The following is a 21,727-nucleotide window of genomic DNA, read 5'->3' as shown; positions in this document are numbered from 1 at the left end:
TGATGTTTCAGCTAATACGGATGATGACTCAGGAGGGGAACCTTTTCCTTGGATCCGGAACCCGGTTACAGGGCTTACTACCCTCTCCTAGTCGGCAGGCTTCAGGCCTGCTTTACTCTCACAGGCCCATAGCCTGGCCTTGACTCAGACACAGGGTCATCTCTGACTCCTTTTCCCACTGTCTGCCTGCCTACTACTTCCTGACTGGGCCTTATATAGACTAGGGTTCCCTAGCTCCCTCTAGTGACTCAGAGCTGGAATGACACCCTAGCCGGCCTGCACATGCACATTTCACAGTAACAGGAAGTACATAGCATTACATTAACAAGATGTTTTATACCAACCTCCCCATAAATACAGGGGGAACGACAGTACCCGAGTGACCCTTCTGTAGTGACGGGGTATTACTCTCCCGTACACTACATACCCCGCTGCTTTAAGCTGAGTACGACCTCGTACTCCATCAGGGCCCGTCCAACTGGAATCATTACCTGAAATAGAGAAAGACACATGCATGCAGACATATATGTCATTTACACTCATATCAGACCCAATTGGCAAAGGTGAAGTGCGGTGACAAGGGGCGTCGATCTCTTCTTCTCAGGATAGTGAGTGGAACTGGGGCGCTGACCTGGCACAGCGGATGTTTAAAGAACCAGGATAGTCCATGACAATAAATAAGTCCATAATAAAATTAACCTCTCAGAGGCTTGCACATAGGAAGTCCATCTCTGGGCACATATACGTGAATAAAAACCGGTTACTAAATACAGTCAGCAACACATATATAAAATGACAATACAGGACTCTGACAATACCAGGGTCATGTTATCCTGGCAAGTCCTGCTTACCCTTTAAAATAGTGCTGACATAAAAATGTCTTTTCAACCTGAAATGGGGGTAAAAAGGGAAAAACAGTGCAAACTAAGGCACAACTGGGATTTTAGCAGCAGGCCGGATGTCTCAAACACAACATAGGCAGGCTGGAAGCAGTGGTATACAGTGGCACTATCATTCGGTTAGAATGCCACCGGCCGTGTATAACTGGCAGCAAGCTCCACCAGCTTTGCCAAACGGAGGGACAACTCGGCCATTAGGGAGGAGAACTTACAGTAAGGCCTACTCACAAACGGGTGTCATACTCCTCCTCTGATGAAGACTCGATGAACGGATCTTGCAGCAAGTGTTCTGGTAAGGCCGGCCACATCTGGAATCCGTCCCCTCTGACGATCTTTAAAGGAGGAGGCTTATCTCTCATTGCCTCCATCTCTGCGTCCGTTCTGGGAAACGGGATCCACTGGCATCCGGCGTACCCGAGGTCCTCCACCCAGTAAACTCTCTTGCGTAGAGCCTCTATGTCAGCCTTTGTGCAGGTCATTGGGGCTACCGGAGGTCCGGTGACAGTGGCCTCTGGGGTAACGGTGGCAGCCGCTGCTAGACGTCGGGCCTCAGCGCATTCTTCCGCCCGCTGGCAGCTGTCCAGCCGCTCTCTCTCCTCTTCTCGCCTCACCGCGTCGGGAGGGGGGTATGGTTCTTCTGGCCCCTGCAAGACGATGGGCTCCCAAAAGACATTGGGGCTTAGATATATCTGACTGTGCAGGTGAGTGGTTCGGGCCGGCCCAATTCTCGCCTCCTCTGCCTCACTCGGGTCTGTCTCCTCTTTCTCTGTGTCCCAAGTTTCAGCCGGCGCCTTCGGGCGAGTGACGGCGGTAGCGTAGGGGCCCCTTAAGCTTTCTGCTGGGGTATACTCAACTATTTCCCCCAGGGTCAGGTTATGGAGATGCTCCGGAAGATAGTGCCGCTTTACGGAGCGCCGGTTTACAAAGAAGTCCCGGCCGGTCCCTAGTTCCTGGATGAAGCCGAACCCCCTCTCCTTGTCAAATGCTACCACGATCCCGCGGCGCCGTTCCAGCTGGGGCTTACCTGGGAAGGAGTCCCCTTGGATGGATTTAGCCATCTCTTCAAATCTTTTCTTCCGGCTGGTATTCTTTTTCGCGACCGCGGCTTTTAATTCGGCCATGATTGTCGGCCATTGCGCATGCCGGCGACGGATCGGTGGGGACCGAGGACGAGTTATACTCAGATCCATGGCTTGTCCCCAGGAACTGGCCGTCCAGGCTAGAGGGTCCCATGCCTCCAAATCGGGAAAGTCTGGTGGAGTGGCGCCCCACTCACACGTGGCATCGAACTCCAGCTCTTCAGCGCACGCCATAGCCATCTCTTCTCTCACTGGGTGCAGAGTCGACACTGGCTCCTCCCACACACTGGGCCGGTCTACCTCCGTCTGAGGCCCGCCTCCCAGGCGTAACTCTCCAGGGAAGTCAGCCGCATCATGACTCCTTAAGGTGGGTGGCGCTCCAGGGCAATCTCCTCCTCTCTCTTGGAGGGTTCTGGCGCCAAATATTCGCGCCTCTGTACATCGTGATGGCGCAGCAAAAAGCCTCATGGCGTCGGCGGCCATTTTGGATGTCCTGATGCTGCAATTCAATGACAGCAAGCAGGTTGATGAAAAGTCCAATAAATCACAGTCCATAAATACGATTTTCTCTCTGGGGGTAGCGCAACACAGTATAGCGTCTCTAATTCTTCCCAGGCACAATTGTAATCCACAGATTTAGGAATAAAGGTTACAGTCTTTGCAATACGGTGGTGGAATAGTTAAAGCACACAGTTCACACTTCTCTGCACTTCAGAAGCATGCGGATCCTGTTCGTGACGCCAAAAAGAGCGATGCAGTGTCCCAGGGGGTCAGTAGTGTATGCTGGGCTTTGTAGTGCAGATTAACCCACTAACCTGGGATCCACTGTCGTCTTCAATCGGGGCAAATACTGGAACAGGCAGGTATTTAATGTTCGTGACGCCAGTGTCAATTAAACGGTGACACGCCGTGTATAGTAATGTAGAAGAATGAAGCAACCACGGGATAGCCAACCAAAACTGGAACTTTACTGAATGTCAGTGATAATCATACATGGACGCAGTTGGAAGCGCAGTTCCATGGAAGACAGTTGGTTTCTATTTGAATACAGTTGGTTCTTAGAAGTACAGACTGGCCGGTTATAGCAATGTTCTTTACAGAGTGTTAATTACAGGAGATGCAGTACAGGCGGCTTGCACACTATTCCTGACTGGTCCTGAAACATGTGACTTATTCTCCAAGGTCTAATGCCCTATATCTGGCGTATCCTTGAAGCTATCCTTATCGAGTACCTCCTCTGTTATCTTGAGTACCTCTTGCTTTATCAGATTGGCCTCTGTTGTATTCTGTGTCCCGGCTGGTTGCTTGTGATGTTTCAGCTAATACGGATGATGACTCAGGAGTGGAACCTTTTCCTTGGATCCGGAACCCGGTTACAGGGCTTACTACCCTCTCCTAGTCGGCAGGCTTCAGGCCTGCTTTACTCTCACAGGCCCATAGCCTGGCCTTGACTCAGACACAGGATCATCTCTGACTCCTTTTCCCACTGTCTGCCTGCCTACTACTTCCTGACTGGGCCTTATATAGACTAGGGTTCCCTAGCTCCCTCTAGTGACTCAGAGCTGGAATGACACCCTAGCCGGCCTGCACATGCACATTTCACAGTAACAGGAAGTACATAGCATTACATTAACAAGATGTTTTATACCAACCTCCCCATAAATACAGGGGGAACGACAGTACCCGAGTGACCCTTCTGTAGTGACGGGGTATTACTCTCCCGTACACTACAACATCACCAGCATTAAAGGGCTTTAGCGCTGCACTATCCGTTTTATAGGCTAGGACGGGGCTAAAGCCCGCCCATTAGTGCCGGTGACGTCACCAGGAACACTGCTAGGCGCAGATTTTTTGAGGCACAGGGAACAAAATGTATTCACAAGAAGAATGCACAAGTTGATTCGTCTTCCAAATTTTGTGTGGAAAATCTGTGGTTTAGCCCTATCGATCGGGGCAATACATTTGAGGCAAATCCATGGCAGAAATCAGAGTTTCAGCCTTGGATTTCTACTGCAAATCCTCTTGTAAATACATGTTAGATTTACCATAGACAAATCCTGATCCGGTGACCATACCCTGACTACTATCATGTGTGTCGGGTTGGTGATATTGATAACTGTTTAGGATATCAGCTCGGAGCAGACAACTGTATTCTAGCTGGGGAGAGACATGTTAACATATTGATGGTCCGGAAACGACGCTGCTGTCAGCCTGTGGCGCTCTGATAAGCCCTACAGCGTATTCATTGTTAGTCTTTCTTATGCCAGCTCATTATTACAAAGCAGGTGTTCCTTATTCATACGTTTTATTTGAACCCGAACCATTGTGTCCTTGTTATGGGCCAAGGTCCATGAACAATATAGCAGATCATAATGTTTTACAGGTAGTTGGCTCCATTCGCAAAGATTTTTGGCCTTGGGCATTAGTTTTTAATTTGAAATTATACAATTATAGCTACCTTATCAAGGGGTTCTTCCACTAATGCTAAACCTTAGATTTATAAGGAATATGGACATCGAGAGGTCTTCTGCTAGAGGCCCCCTCTACGAGCCAGAGCAGAGAGCTGCTGACACCAAGTGGCTCATGATCCAGCATATGTATTACATGGGTGGCCACCACATTTCCCCTGCAGTAGCCGGTGCAATAATACACTACCGGAAAATTGGAAAATGAAAAAAGAACACCTGGAAAATGTCTTGCGATTGAGCTGAGATTGAAAAAGTATAAACTGCTAGTGGTGCTTGGTCAATGATCACACAACCAAGGTGGTGCTCTCTTTATTTTGGGTTCTGCAGCAGGGTGCATGGGAGGAAGCATTGCCCCAACCAGTTCCAGACATTCTCGATGGACAATTGAGCTGATCAGGGGAGTTGCTGGATACCCTGAAGAGCGCGTTGTGTCGCACAGGCAGTGTGTGGGCAGACGTTATTTTGTTGGAACACCATGTCTCCTAAAAAAAAATAGTAGGCCCTCTCCCGTCCTCCTGCAAACCCTGATGTGGCTGTCTATAGCGTTCAGTGATAAAAGCAGGTTCTGCCTTAGGGGGGATCACCTTGGTTGTGTGGTCATTGTCCAAGCACCACTCACAGTTTGTACTTTGCCAGTCTCAGCTCATTCACATAAGGTTTTCCAGGTGTTCCTTTTCATTTTCCGGTAGTATAGCCCAGTGGTCGGCAAACCGCGGCTCTTTAGCCCCTTGAATGCGGCTTTTACAGGGGCCCCCCAGCGCCAGCCCGCAATACTAGCGCTGCTAAGTTTTCTAACTCTACACTAAGCGCAGCTGCGCATGGAGTTATGGAAAGGAGGGGGTCCCCCTGCCGGCGGCCGCTCTTTGTTTGTTTTTTTCTAGTGTAATGCTTTAGTTCAAATGTAAATTCTTGTTCCTCTGTCCATGGCATCTAGGATTGTTCCAAACAACATTTCATTGTATTGTACATTGTATTACATTGTATTGTACAGTGACAATAAAGGCATCTTATCTTATCTCTGAGCCCCGCTCTGCCTGCCTCTTTAAGAGACTCGAGCGGTGGCTGTGAGTGAGCGTGCCGCCGCTGCCGCACAGGCAGGCACGTCTTCGCATCTGTCTGACGTTGCCACAGCTCCGCCCCCAGAGCAGAGAAGAAGGAGCAAGCAGCGGCAGCCAGCCACACCCCAGACTCTGCCAGGGAAGGCCACCCACACAAAGAAGAATCTTCTGAGACTGTGACAGGAGGCAGCCAGGTAGGTAGGTTGATTAATTATAACTAGAGTTGAGCGAACACCTGGATGTTCGGGTTCGAGAAGTTCGGCCGAACATCCCGGAAATGTTCGGGTTCGGGATCCGAACCCGATCCGAACTTCGTCCCGAACCCGAACCCCATTGAAGTCAATGGGGACCCGAACTTTTCGGCACTAAAAAGGCTGTAAAACAGCCCAGGAAAGAGCTAGAGGGCTGCAAAAGGCAGCAACATGTAGGTAAATCCCCTGCAAACAAATGTGGATAGGGAAATGAATTAAAATAAAAATTAAATAAATAAAAATTAACCAAAATCAATTGGAGAGAGGTTCCATAGCAGAGAATCTGGCTTCCCGTCACCCACCACTGGAACAGTCCATTCTCAGATATTTAGGCCCCGGCACCCAGGCAGAGGAGAGAGGTCCCGTAACAGAGAATCTGTCTTCATGTCAGCAGAGAATTAGTCTGCATGTCATAGCAGAGAATGAGGCTTCACGTCAGCCACCACTGCAACAGTCCATTGGCATATATTTAGGCCCAGCACCCAGGCAGAGGAGGGAGGTCCCGTAACAGAGAATCTGTCTTCATGTCAGCAGAGAATTAGTCTGCATGTCATAGCAGAGAATGAGGCTTCACGTCAGCCACCACTGCAACAGTCCATTGGCATATATTTAGGCCCAGCACACACACAGGCAGAGGAGAGAGGTCCCGTAACAGAGAATCTGGCTTCATGTCAGCAGAGAATCAGTCTGCATGTCATAGCAGAGAATGAGGCTTCACGTCAGCCACCACTGCAACAGTCCATTGGCATATATTTAGGCCCAGCACACACACAGGCAGAGGAGAGAGGTCCCGTAACAGAGAATCTGGCTTCATGTCAGCAGAGAATCAGTCTGCATGTCATAGCAGAGAATGAGGCTTCACGTCAGCCACCACTGCAACAGTCCATTGGCATATATTTAGGCCCAGCACCCAGGCAGAGGAGGGAGGTCCCGTAACAGAGAATCTGTCTTCATGTCAGCAGAGAATTAGTCTGCATGTCATAGCAGAGAATGAGGCTTCACGTCAGCCACCACTGCAACAGTCCATTGGCATATATTTAGGCCCAGCACACACACAGGCAGAGGAGAGAGGTCCCGTAACAGAGAATCTGGCTTCATGTCAGCAGAGAATCAGTCTGCATGTCATAGCAGAGAATGAGGCTTCACGTCACCCACCACTGCAACAGTCCATTGGCATATATTTAGGCCTAGCACACAGGCAGAGCAGAGAGGTCCCGTAACAGACAATCTGGCTTCATGTCAGCAGAGAATCAGTCTGCATGTCATAGCAGAGAATCAGGCTTCACGTCACCCACCACTGCAACAGTCCATTGGCATATATTTAGGCCTAGCACACAGGCAGAGCAGAGAGGTCCCGTAACAGACAATCTGGCTTCATGACAGCAGAGAATTAGTCTGCATGTCATAGCAGAGAATGAGGCTTCACGTCAGCCACCACTGCAACAGTCCATTGGCATATATTTAGGCCCAGCACCCAGGCAGAGGAGAGAGGTCCCGTAACAGACAATCTGGCTTCATGTCAGCAGAGAATTAGTCTGCATGTCATAGCAGAGAATCAGGCTTCACGTCAGCCACCACTGCAACAGTCCATTGTCATAAATTTAGGCCCAGCACCCAGGCAGAGGAGAGAGGTCCCGTAACAGACAATCTGGCTTCATGTCAGCAGAGAATTAGTCTGCATGTCATAGCAGAGAATGAGGCTTCACGTCAGCCACCACTGCAACAGTCCATTGGCATATATTTAGGCCTAGCACACAGGCAGAGCAGAGAGGTCCCGTAACAGACAATCTGGCTTCATGACAGCAGAGAATCAGTCTGCATGTCATAGCAGAGAATCAGGCTTCACGTCAGCCACCACTGCAACAGTCCATTGTCATAAATTTAGGCCCAGCACCCAGGCAGAGGAGAGAGGTCCCGTAACAGAGAATCTGGCTTCATGTCAGCAGAGAATCAGTCTTCATATCATAGCAGAGAATCAGGCTTCACGTCACCCACCACTGTAAGAGTCAATTTTCATAAATTTAGGCCCAGAACCCAGGCAGAGGAGAAAGGTCCCGTAACAGACAATCTGGCTTCATGTCAGCAGAGAATCAGTCTTCATATCATAGCCTAGAATCAGGCTTCACGTCACCCACCACTGTAAGAGTCAATTTTCATAAATTTAGGCCCAGAACCCAGGCAGAGGAGAAAGGTCCCGTAACAGACAATCTGGCTTCATGTCAGCAGAGAATCAGTCTTCATATCATAGCAGAGAATCAGGCTTCACGTCACCCACCACTGCAACAGTCAATTGTCATAAATTTAGGCCCAGCACCCAGGCAGAGGAGAGAGCTCCCGTAACAGAGGATCTGGCTTCATGTCAGCAGAGAATCAGTCTGCATGTCATAGCAGAGAATGAGGCTTCACGTCACCCACCACTGCAACAGTCCATTGGCATATATTTAGGCCTAGCACACAGGCAGAGCAGAGAGGTCCCGTAACAGACAATCTGGCTTCATGTCAGCAGAGAATCAGTCTGCATGTCATAGCAGAGAATGAGGCTTCACGTCACCCACCACTGCAACAGTCCATTGGCATATATTTAGGCCTAGCACACAGGCAGAGCAGAGAGGTCCCGTAACAGACAATCTGGCTTCATGACAGCAGAGAATCAGTCTGCATGTCATAGCAGAGAATGAGGCTTCACGTCACCCACCACTGCAACAGTCCATTGGCATATATTTAGGCCTAGCACACAGGCAGAGCAGAGAGGTCCCGTAACAGACAATCTGGCTTCATGTCAGCAGAGAATCAGTCTGCATGTCATAGCAGAGAATGAGGCTTCACGTCACCCACCACTGCAACAGTCCATTGGCATATATTTAGGCCTAGCACACAGGCAGAGCAGAGAGGTCCCGTAACAGACAATCTGGCTTCATGACAGCAGAGAATCAGTCTGCATGTCATAGCAGAGAATGAGGCTTCACGTCACCCACCACTGCAACAGTCCATTGGCATATATTTAGGCCTAGCACACAGGCAGAGCAGAGAGGTCCCGTAACAGACAATCTGGCTTCATGTCAGCAGAGAATCAGTCTGCATGTCATAGCAGAGAATGAGGCTTCACGTCACCCACCACTGCAACAGTCCATTGGCATATATTTAGGCCTAGCACACAGGCAGAGCAGAGAGGTCCCGTAACAGACAATCTGGCTTCATGACAGCAGAGAATCAGTCTGCATGTCATAGCAGAGAATGAGGCTTCACGTCACCCACCACTGCAACAGTCCATTGGCATATATTTAGGCCTAGCACACAGGCAGAGCAGAGAGGTCCCGTAACAGACAATCTGGCTTCATGTCAGCAGAGAATCAGTCTGCATGTCATAGCAGAGAATGAGGCTTCACGTCACCCACCACTGCAACAGTCCATTGGCATATATTTAGGCCTAGCACACAGGCAGAGCAGAGAGGTCCCGTAACAGACGATCTGGCTTCATGTCAGCAGAGAATCAGTCTGCATGTCATAGCAGAGAATCAGGCTTCACGTCAGCCACCACTGCAACAGTCCATGGTCATAAATTTAGGCCCAGCACCCAGGCAGAGGAGAGAGGTCCCGTAACAGACAATCTGGCTTCATGTCAGCAGAGAATTAGTCTGCATGTCATAGCAGAGAATCAGGCTTCATGTCAGCCACCACTGCAACAGTCCATTGGCATATATTTAGGCCTAGCACACAGGCAGAGGAGAGGTTCATTCAACTTTGGGTAGCATCGCAATATAATGGTAAAATGAAAATAAAAATAGGATTGAATGAGGAAGTGCCCTGGAGTCCAATAATATATGGTTATGGGGAGGTAGTTAATGTCTAATCTGGACAAGGGACGGACAGGTCCTGTGGGATCCATGCCTGGTTCATTTTTATGAACGTCAGCTTGTCCACATTGGCTGTAGACAGGCGGCTGCGTTTGTCTGTAATGACGCCCCCTGCCGTGCTGAATACACGTTCAGACAAAACGCTGGCTGCCGGGCAGGCCAGCACCTCCAAGGCATAAAAGGCTAGCTCTGGCCACGTGGACAATTTAGAGACCCAGAAGTTGAATGGGGCCGAACCATCAGTCAGTACGTGGAGGGGTGTGCACACGTACTGTTCCACCATGTTAGTGAAATGTTGCCTCCTGCTAACACGTTGCGTATCAGGTGGTGGTGCAGTTAGCTGTGGCGTGTTGACAAAAGTTTTCCACATCTCTGCCATGCTAACCCTGCCCTCAGAGGAGCTGGCCGTGACACAGCTGCCTTGGCGACCTCTTGCTCCTCCTCTGCCTTGGCCTTGGGCTTCCACTTGTTCCCCTGTGACATTTGGGAATGCTCTCAGTAGCGCGTCTACCAACGTGCGCTTGTACTCGCGCATCTTCCTATCACGCTCCAGTGCAGGAAGTAAGGTGGGCACATTGTCTTTGTAGCGTGGATCCAGCAGGGTGGCAACCCAGTAGTCCGCACAGGTTAAAATGTGGGCAACTCTGCTGTCGTTGCGCAGGCACTGCAGCATGTAGTCGCTCATGTGTGCCAGGCTGCCCAGGGGTAAGGACAAGCTGTCCTCTGTGGGAGGCGTATCGTCATCGTCCTGCCTTTCCCCCCAGCCACGCACCAGTGATGGACCCGAGCTGCGTTGGGTGCCACCCCGCTGTGACCATGCTTCATCCTCATCCTCCTCCACCTCCTCCTCATCCTCGTCCTCCTCGTCCTCCAGTAGTGGGCCCTGGCTGGCCACATTTGTACCTGGCCTCTGCTGTTGCAAAAAACCTCCCTCTGAGTCACTTCGAAGAGACTGGCCTGAAAGTGCTAAAAATGACCCCTCTTCCTCATCCTCCTCCTCCTCCTCCTGGGCCACCTCCTGTTCCATCATCGCCCTAAGTGTTTTCTCAAGGAGACATAGAAGTGGTATTGTAACGCTGATAACGGTGTCATCGCCACTGGCCATGTTGGTGGAGTACTCGAAACAGCGCAACAGGGCACACAGGTCTCGCATGGAGGCCCAGTCATTGGTGGTGAAGTGGTGCTGTTCTGTAGTGCGACTGACCCGTGCGTGCTGCAGCTGAAACTCCACTATGGCCTGCTGCTGCTCGCACAGTCTGTCCAGCATGTGCAAGGTGGAGTTCCACCTGGTGGGCACGTCGCATATGAGGCGGTGAGCGGGAAGGCCGAAGTTACGCTGTAGCGCAGACAGGCGAGCAGCGGCAGGATGTGAACGCCGGAAGCGCGAACAGACGGCCCGCACTTTATGCAGCAGCTCTGACATGTCGGGGTAGTTGTGAATGAACTTCTGCACCACCAAATTCAGCACATGCGCCAAGCAAGGGATGTGCGTCAAATTGGCTAGTCCCAGAGCTGCAACGAGATTTCGCCCATTATCACACACCACCAGGCCGGGCTTGAGGCTCACCGGCAGCAACCACTCGTCGGTCTGTTGTTCAATACCCCGCCACAACTCCTGTGCGGTGTGGGGCCTGTCCCCCAAACATATGAGTTTCAGAATGGCCTGCTGACGTTTACCCCGGGCTGTGCTGAAGTTGGTGGTGAAGGTGTGTGGCTGACTGGATGAGCAGGTGGAAGAAGAGGAGGAGGAAGCCGAGAAGGAGGAGGTGGCAACAGGAGGCAAAGAATGTTGCCCTGCGATCCTTGGCGGCGGCAGGACGTGCGCCAAACAGCTCTCCGCCTGGGGCCCAGCTGCCACTACATTTACCCAGTGTGCAGTTAGGGAGATATAGCGTCCCTGGCCGTGCTTACTGGTCCACGTATCTGTGGTTAGGTGGACCTTGCTACAGATGGCGTTGCGCAGTGCACACTTGATTTTATCGGATACTTGGTTGTGCAGGGAAGGCACGGCTCTCTTGGAGAAGTAGTGCCGGCTGGGAACAACATACTGTGGGACAGCAAGCGACATGAGCTGTTTGAAGCTGTCTGTGTCCACCAGCCTAAATGACAGCATTTCATAGGCCAGTAGTTTAGAAATGCTGGCATTCAGGGCCAGGGATCGAGGGTGGCTAGGTGGGAATTTACGCTTTCTATCAAATGTTTGTGAGATGGAGAGCTGAACGCTGGCGTGTGACATGGTTGAGACGCTTGGTGACGGAGGTGGTGGTGGTGGTGTTGGTGGTACATCCCCTGTTTGCTGGGCGGCAGGTGCCAACGTTCCTCCAGAGGCGGAGGAAGAGGCCGAGGCGGCAGCAGCAGAATAGGCCGAGGCGGCAGCAGCAGAAGAGGTAGCAGGGGGAGCCTGAGTGACTTCCTTGGTTTTAAGGTGTTTACTCCACTGCAGTTCATGCTTTGCATGCAGGTGCCTGGTCATGCAGGTTGTGCTCAGGTTCAGAACGTTAATGCCTCGCTTCAGGCTCTGATGGCACAGCGTGCAAACCACTCGGGTCTTGTCGTCAGCACATTGTTTGAAGAAGTGCCATGCCAGGGAACTCCTTGAAGCTGCCTTTGGGGTGCTCGGTCCCAGATGGCGGCGGTCAGTAGCAGGCGGAGTCTCTTGGCGGCGGGTGTTCTGCTTTTGCCCACTGCTCCCTCTTTTGCTACGCTGTTGGCTCGGTCTCACCACTGCCTCTTCCTCCGAACTGTGAAAGTCAGTGGCACGACCTTCATTCCATGTGGGGTCTAGGACCTCATCGTCCCCTGCATCGTCTTCCACCCAGTCTTGATCCCTGACCTCCTGTTCAGTCTGCACACTGCAGAAAGACGCAGCAGTTGGCACCTGTGTTTCGTCATCATCAGAGACATGCTGAGGTGGTATTCCCATGTCCTCATCATCAGGAAACATAAGTGGTTGTGCGTCAGTGCATTCTATGTCTTTCACCGCTGGGGAAGGGCTAGGTGGATGCCCTTGGGAAACCCTGCCAGCGGAGTCTTCAAACAGCATAAGAGACTGCTGCATAACTTGAGGCTGAGACAGTTTCCCTGGTATGCATGGGGGTGATGTGACAGACTGATGGGGTTGGTTTTCAGGCGCCATCTGTGCGCTTTCTGCAGAAGACTGGGTGGGAGATAATGTGAACGTGCTGGATCCACTGTCGGCCACCCAATTGACTAATGCCTGTACCTGCTCAGGCCTTACCATCCTTAGAACGGCATTGGGCCCCACCATATATCGCTGTAAATTCTGGCGGCTACTGGGACCTGAGGTAGTTGGTACACTAGGACGTGTGGATGTGGCAGAACGGCCACGTCCTCTCCCAGCACCAGAGGGTCCACTAACACCACCACGACCATGTCCACGTCCGCGTCCCTTACTAGATGTTTTTCTCATTGTTATGGTTCACCACAACAACAAATATATTATTTGGCCCAATGTATTGTATTCAAATTCAGCGGGATATAAATTTGAGGCCTAGTATTTAGGCGCTGGGTGACCGGTATGGATTTAGTGACAGAATTAGACTTGGAAATGCACAGAAGCGTGTGTGTGAAGTTATTCTGAATGACCCTATGTGCACCTTCAATATTATATACCCTTTTAGGGATAGATTTCAAATAGCTCTGATATAGCAGAAACCACTAAATTATGAAATTGCTAAATTGGGAATTGTACTTCAACCCAGAACAAAAAATGTGCTTTGACGGACACTAAATATCTTGCCCAGCAACAACAGTACAGCGGTGGGTAACGAGAGATTTAGAGGGATTTAAATTTGAGGCCTAGTATTTAGGCGCTGGGTCACCGGTATGGATTTAGTGACAGAATTAGACTTGGAAATGCACAGAAGCGTGTGTGTGAAGTTATTCTGAATGACCCTATGTGCACCTTCAATATTATATACCCTTTTAGGGATAGATTTCAAATAGCTCTGATATAGCAGAAACCACTAAATTATGAAATTGCTAAATTGGGAATTGTACTTCAACCCAGAACAAAAAATGTGCTTTGACGGACACTAAATATCTTGCCCAGCAACAACAGTACAGCGGTGGGTAACGAGAGATTTAGAGGGAATTAAATTTGAGGCCTAGTATTTAGGCGCTGGGTCACCGGTATGGATTTAGTGACAGAATTAGACTTGGAAATACACAGTAGCGGGTGTGTGTGAAGTTATTCTGAATGACCCTATGTGCACCTTCAATATTATATACCCTTTTAGGGATAGATTTCAAATAGCTCTGATATAGCAGAAACCACTAAATTATGAAATTGCTAAATTGGGAATTGTACTTCAACCCAGAACAAAAAATGTGCTTTGACGGACACTAAATATCTTGCCCAGCAACAACAGTACAGCGGTGGGTAACGAGAGATTTAGAGGGATTTAAATTTGAGGCCTAGTATTTAGGCGCTGGGTCACCGGTATGGATTTAGTGACAGAATTAGACTTGGAAATGCACAGAAGCGTGTGTGTGAAGTTATTCTGAATGACCCTATGTGCACCTTCAATATTATATACCCTTTTAGGGATAGATTTCAAATAGCTCTGATATAGCAGAAACCACTAAATTATGAAATTGCTAAATTGGGAATTGTACTTCAACCCAGAACAAAAAATGTGCTTTGACGGACACTAAATATCTTGCCCAGCAACAACAGTACAGCGGTGGGTAACGAGAGATTTAGAGGGATTTAAATTTGAGGCCTAGTATTTAGGCGCTGGGTCACCGGTATGGATTTAGTGACAGAATTAGACTTGGAAATGCACAGAAGCGTGTGTGTGAAGTTATTCTGAATGACCCTATGTGCACCTTCAATATTATATACCCTTTTAGGGATAGATTTCAAATAGCTCTGATATAGCAGAAACCACTAAATTATGAAATTGCTAAATTGGGAATTGTACTTCAACCCAGAACAAAAAATGTGCTTTGACGGACACTAAATATCTTGCCCAGCAACAACAGTACAGCGGTGGGTAACGAGAGATTTAGAGGGATTTAAATTTGAGGCCTAGTATTTAGGCGCTGGGTGACAGGTATGGGTTTAGTGACAGAATTAGACTTGGAAATACACAGTAGCGGGTGTGTGTGAAGTTATTCTGAATGACCCTATGTGCACCTTCAATATTATATACCCTTTTGGGATAGATTTCAAATAGCTCTGATATAGCAGGAACCACTAAATTATGAAATTGCTAAATTGGGAATTGTACTTCAACCCAGAACAAAAAATGTGCTTTGACGGACACTAAATATCTTGCCCAGCAACAACAGTACAGCGGTGGGTAACGAGAGATTTAGAGGGATTTAAATTTGAGGCCTAGTATTTAGGCGCTGGGTCACCGGTATGGATTTAGTGACAGAATTAGACTTGGAAATGCACAGAAGCGTGTGTGTGAAGTTATTCTGAATGACCCTATGTGCACCTTCAATATTATATACCCTTTTAGGGATAGATTTCAAATAGCTCTGATATAGCAGAAACCACTAAATTATGAAATTGCTAAATTGGGAATTGTACTTCAACCCAGAACAAAAAATGTGCTTTGACGGACACTAAATATCTTGCCCAGCAACAACAGTACACCGGTGGGTAACGAGAGATTTAGAGGGAATTAAATTTGAGGCCTAGTATTTAGGCGCTGGGTCACCGGTATGGATTTAGTGACAGAATTAGACTTGGAAATACACAGTAGCGGGTGTGTGTGAAGTTATTCTGAATGACCCTATGTGCACCTTCAATATTATATACCCTTTTAGGGATAGATTTCAAATAGCTCTGATATAGCAGAAACCACTAAATTATGAAATTGCTAAATTGGGAATTGTACTTCAACCCAGAACAAAAAATGTGCTTTGACGGACACTAAATATCTTGCCCAGCAACAACAGTACAGCGGTGGGTAACGAGAGATTTAGAGGGAATTAAATTTGAGGCCTAGTATTTAGGCGCTGGGTCACCGGTATGGATTTAGTGACAGAATTAGACTTGGAAATGCACAGAAGCGTGTGTGTGAAGTTATTCTGAATGACCCTATGTGCACCTTCAATATTATATACCCTTTTAGGGATAGATTTCAAATAGCTCTGATATAGCAGAAACCACTAAATTATGAAATTGCTAAATTGGGAATTGTACTTCAACCCAGAACAAAAAATGTGCTTTGACGGACACTAAATATCTTGCCCAGCAACAACAGTACAGCGGTGGGTAACGAGAGATTTAGAGGGATTTAAATTTGAGGCCTAGTATTTAGGCGCTGGGTCACCGGTATGGATTTAGTGACAGAATTAGACTTGGAAATGCACAGAAGCGTGTGTGTGAAGTTATTCTGAATGACCCTATGTGCACCTTCAATATTATATACCCTTTTAGGGATAGATTTCAAATAGCTCTGATATAGCAGAAACCACTAAATTATGAAATTGCTAAATTGGGAATTGTACTTCAACCCAGAACAAAAAATGTGCTTTGACGGACACTAAATATCTTGCCCAGCAACAACAGTACAGCGGTGGGTAACGAGAGATTTAGAGGGATTTAAATTTGAGGCCTAGTATTTAGGCGCTGGGTCACCGGTATGGATTTAGTGACAGAATTAGACTTGGAAATGCACAGAAGCGTGTGTGTGAAGTTATTCTGAATGACCCTATGTGCACCTTCAATATTATATACCCTTTTAGGGATAGATTTCAAATAGCTCTGATATAGCAGAAACCACTAAATTATGAAATTGCTAAATTGGGAATTGTACTTCAACCCAGAACAAAAAATGTGCTTTGACGGACACTAAATATCTTGCCCAGCAACAACAGTACACCGGTGGGTAACGAGAGATTTAGAGGGAATTAAATTTGAGGCCTAGTATTTAGGCGCTGGGTCACCGGTATGGATTTAGTGACAGAATTAGACTTGGAAATACACAGTAGCGGGTGTGTGTGAAGTTATTCTGAATGACCCTATGTGCACCTTCAATATTATATACCCTTTTAGGGATAGATTTCAAATAGCTCTGATATAGCAGAAACCACTAAATTATGAAATTGCTAAATTGGGAATTGTACTTCAACCCAGAACAAAAAATGTGCTTTGACGGACACTAAATATCTTGCCCAGCAACAACAGTACAGCGGTGGGTAACGAGAGATTTAGAGGGAATTAAATTTGAGGCCTAGTATTTAGGCGCTGGGTCACCGGTATGGATTTAGTGACAGAATTAGACTTGGAAATGCACAGAAGCGTGTGTGTGAAGTTATTCTGAATGACCCTATGTGCACCTTCAATATTATATACCCTTTTTGGGATAGATTTCAAATAGCTCTGATATAGCAGGAACCACTAAATTATGAAATTGCTAAATTGGGAATTGTACTTCAACCCAGAACAAAAAATGTGCTTTGACGGGCACTAAATAACTTTCCCAGCTACAACAGGACAACGGTAACGAGAGATTTAGAGGGATTTAAATTTGAGGCCTAGTATTTAGGCGCTGGGTGACAGGTATGGGTTTAGTGACAGAATTAGACTTGGAAATACACAGTAGCGGGTGTGTGTGAAGTTATTCTGAATGACCCTATGTGCACCTTCAATATTATATACCCTTTTAGGGATAGATTTCAAATAGCTCTGATATAGCAGAAACCACTAAATTATGAAATTGCTAAATTGGGAATTGTACTTCAACCCAGAACAAAAAATGTGCTTTGACGGACACTAAATATCTTGCCCAGCAACAACAGTACAGCGGTGGGTAACGAGAGATTTAGAGGGAATTAAATTTGAGGCCTAGTATTTAGGCGCTGGGTCACCGGTATGGATTTAGTGACAGAATTAGACTTGGAAATACACAGTAGCGGGTGTGTGTGAAGTTATTCTGAATGACCCTATGTGCACCTTCAATATTATATACCCTTTTTGGGATAGATTTCAAATAGCTCTGATATAGCAGGAACCACTAAATTATGAAATTGCTAAATTGGGAATTGTACTTCAACCCAGAACAAAAAATGTGCTTTGACGGGCACTAAATAACTTTCCCAGCTACAACAGGACAACGGTAACGAGAGATTTAGAGGGATTTAAATTTGAGGCCTAGTATTTAGGCGCTGGGTGACAGGTATGGGTTTAGTGACAGAATTAGACTTGGAAATACACAGTAGCGGGTGTGTGTGAAGTTATTCTGAATGACCCTATGTGCACCTTCAATATTATATACCCTTTTTGGGATAGATTTCAAATAGCTCTGATATAGCAGAAACCACTAAATTATGAAATTGCTAAATTGGGAATTGTACTTCAACCCAGAACAAAAAATGTGCTTTGACGGACACTAAATATCTTGCCCAGCAACAACAGTACAGCGGTGGGTAACGAGAGATTTAGAGGGAATTAAATTTGAGGCCTAGTATTTAGGCGCTGGGTCACCGGTATGGATTTAGTGACAGAATTAGACTTGGAAATACACAGTAGCGGGTGTGTGTGAAGTTACTCTGAATGACCCTATGTGCACCTTCAATATTATATACCCTTTTTGGGATAGATTTCAAAGAGCTCTGATATAGCAGGAACCACTAAATTATGAAATTGCTAAATTGAGAATTGTATTTCAACCCAGAACAAGAAATGTGCTTGAACGGACACTAAATAACTCGCCCAGCTACAGCACTAGGGACAGATTTAGCTGGATATAAATTTGAGGCCTAGTATTTAGGCGCTGGGTGACCGGTATGGATTTAGTGACAGAATTAGACTGGGATATGGCCAAAAAATGAACAGACTATTGCTGGTTAAATGCACTTGGTGTGACAGCTTCACCCTGATGTAGGCTTTAGCCAAAAAACAACCACACCATTGAGGGTTAAATGCACTTGGTGACAGGCGCAGCTTGCCCCTGATTTTGTATATGGCCAAAAAATGAACAGACTATTGCTGGTTAAATGCACTTGGTGTGACAGCTTCACCCTGATGTAGGCTTTAGCCAAAAAACAACCACACCATTGAGGGTTAAATGCACTTGGTGACAGGCGCAGCTTGCCCCTGATTTTGTATATGGCCAAAAAATGAACAGACTATTGCTGGTTAAATGCACTTGGTGTGACAGCTTCACCCTGATGTAGGCTTTAGCCAAAAAACAACCACACCATTGAGGGTTAAATGCACTTGGTGACAGGCGCAGCTTGCCCCTGATTTTGTATATGGCCAAAAAATGAACAGACTATTGCTGGTTAAATGCACTTGGTGTGACAGCTTCACCCTGATGTAGGCTTTAGCCAAAAAACAACCACACCATTGAGGGTTAAATGCACTTGGTCGCAGCTTGTGCTGGCGCACCACAAGACACAAAATGGCCGCCGATCACCCCAGAAAAATGAGACTGACAAACGGTCTGTGCAGCCTAAAAACAGTGAGCAATTGAGGATCAGCAGCTCAATGATCCACAGCTGCAGATCGATCAGTTAATCAAGTCCTTTGGAGGAGTTAATCTGCCTAATCTCGCCCTACTGTCGCAGCCGCAACCTCTCCCTACGCTAATCAGAGCAGAGTGACGGGCGGCGCTATGTGACTCCAGCTTAAATAGAGGCTGGGTCACATGGTGCTCTGGCCAATCACAGCCATGCCAATAGTAGGCATGGCTGTGATGGCCTCTTGGGGCAAGTAGTATGACGCTTGTTGATTGGCTGCTTTGCAGCCTTTCAAAAAGCGCCAAGAAAGCGTCACAAAAGCGCCAAGAAAGCGACGAACACCGAACCCGAACCCGGACTTTTACGAAAATGTCCGGGTTCGGGTCCGTGTCACGGACACCCCAAAATTCGGTACGAACCCGAACTATACAGTTCGAGTTCGCTCATCCCTAATTATAACAACTTAGTTACTGGAAATGTGCATGGGGCCACCCTAGTTCTGTTTGGACTGGAGAAATGTGCATGGGGGGGCCTTATTGTTTTTTGCCCCAGGGCTCCATTTCACCTAGCAAAGCTGGAGAGGGCGTGTACATCTCATATCACCCATATTTCCTCCCACTATTAGGAACCTCCTCCTTCCAAACGTCGGAACGTGCTGCGTCACAACAGGATGTGACGAGGGTAGTGAAAGTTCCCGTGTAGGGAAAAAATTTGGCTCTTAAAAGAAATTTCAATCGCGGTTTTGTTGATATTTGGCTCAGTTGACTAAAAAGTTTGCCCACCACTGGTATAGCCTATTGTCAGCTGTTTCTGAAGCCAAAGCCTGGGATGCGTCAGGAAAACACAGACATTGCTTCAGCCTCAATCGCCAGTCTAGGCCAAAACTGATTGTCATAAACAGCACCTGCGTTCTGCAGATGGGATCTACAGGACAGAGGTCAACACTGGTCATATGGAATTCCCTAATATTACATTGGCTCCACAGGAACCACCAGAAGATCACTTGTACATTAAAATCCTTTTTTCTTGGCAGGTAAATTATCTGAATTCACAATCAACACTACTAAAGCTGGACCCGGGGCCCTTTCTGTCACCATCGAAGGTCCTTCAAAGGTGACCATGGAATGTAAGGAGTGTCCTGAAGGATACAGAGTGCTCTATACTCCAATGGCCCCTGGGAATTACATGATTGGAGTGAAATATGGAGGCCCCAATCACATCCTTGGCAGTCCATTCAAAGCTAAAGTAACAGGTGATTATTCCATTGGTTTGAAAAATCTTGACGTTACAACCTTTTTTTCTTCTTGCTCCTGACCACCCATATACATGCCCACTTCATCAAACGTGCTTGTGTCCTGAATGGGGGAGAGGGGAGAACACCGCTGTCAGACTCTAAGTCCAACTTTCTGATATTTATGGAGGACCTGTCACCACAAAATGCAATCTGCAGCAATACACTACGGACCTGTGAATGGACCCTTATAGAGCAGCAGCAGCTGAGCAGATTGATATATAGTTTTGTGGGAAAAGATGGATTAAAACATGTAATTTAATACATTTATATCTCTTTTTCTCAACTTAAAGAGGACCTGTCACCTCTCCTGACATGTCTATTTTAGTACCTATTTGCATCCCCCATGTAATAACGATCCTGGAGCATCTATTCTTACGGCTCTATGTTGTGCCATTCCTTTATTATTTCTACTAGAAGTTATGAATGAATTACTAGCAGTCTGCAGTAAGGGTACAGAGGGGTGTTACCAGTTGGGGATGCGTCTCTGCAGTGTCTGACTCTATCCAATCTGTGCTGCCATTGTCAGACTGTGCAGGGACACCCCCCCTCCCCCCAACTGGTAACACCCATCTGTACCCTTACTGCAGACTGCTAGCAATTCGTTCATAACTACTAGTAGAAATAATAAAGCAATGGCACAACATGGAGCCGTAAGAATACATGCTCCAGAACTGTTATCACATGGGGAATGCAGGCATGTTAGGATAGGTGACAGGTCCTCTTTAAGACCACCCCCATGTACAGTTATCAGCGAGTGACAGCAATCTCTGTATACACACTTACACGGAGAATGCTATCCATCACTGATACCACCTCCCTTGTCTACTGAGAGCTGTTCACGGGGGTGGTCTTAGGTTAGAAAAAACAGACAGAGATATAAAGCTATAAATTACAATTTATACTGACGACTGTCTGCAGATTTCACTGTATTTCACAGTGACATCCCTGACATCGGCCACCATACGTATCAGCAGGACTGGACAATACATATATTAATGGGTATGGCCGGCTGTAGCTTCTGTTGGCCTGTTGATTTTATTCAGCCTAGCAGATGACTAAGGAGCCACATAACTCGGCTCCTGCAGAAACCAATACTTGTAGTATAGCATGAAATAAAAAAGCAATTCATGATTAGTAATGTATCCATGGCATTATAAAAAAGAGAGCGTGTCCTCTCTTTATAATCACACTTAGGATCCCAGGAGTTAAATACTGATGACTTGTGCTCAGGATAGGTGATTAATATCTGATGGGTGGGGGCCCGGCTCCTAGCACCTCCACCGATCACCTGTTTCACGGGTCTGCAATGCTCGGGCAAGTGCTGCCTATTCCTGCTCGGCTTTTGGCATCACATGGTCGTTCTACAGCTCAGTCCCCTTC

The 21,727-nt window shown here is 47.4% G+C and overlaps 1 protein-coding gene across 1 annotated transcript in view; it reads left to right on the top strand.

Annotated features, from left to right (window-relative positions):
• The window catches only part of LOC122943041 (filamin-B-like), a 258,267-nt gene that overhangs the window by 221,566 nt on the left and 14,974 nt on the right, over positions 1-21,727 (top strand). The window contains exon 33 of the mRNA XM_044300431.1: positions 20,087-20,305. Coding sequence (XP_044156366.1) covers positions 20,087-20,305 — 219 coding nt within the window. The remainder of the gene's footprint in view (positions 1-20,086; positions 20,306-21,727) is intronic.

Source organism: Bufo gargarizans, chromosome 7 (assembly GCF_014858855.1).
Source record: "Bufo gargarizans isolate SCDJY-AF-19 chromosome 7, ASM1485885v1, whole genome shotgun sequence".
NCBI classification, from domain to species: Eukaryota; Metazoa; Chordata; class Amphibia; order Anura; family Bufonidae; genus Bufo; species Bufo gargarizans.
Note: the sequence above shows the minus strand (reverse complement) of the source record. Positions and strands in the feature narration are given on the sequence as shown.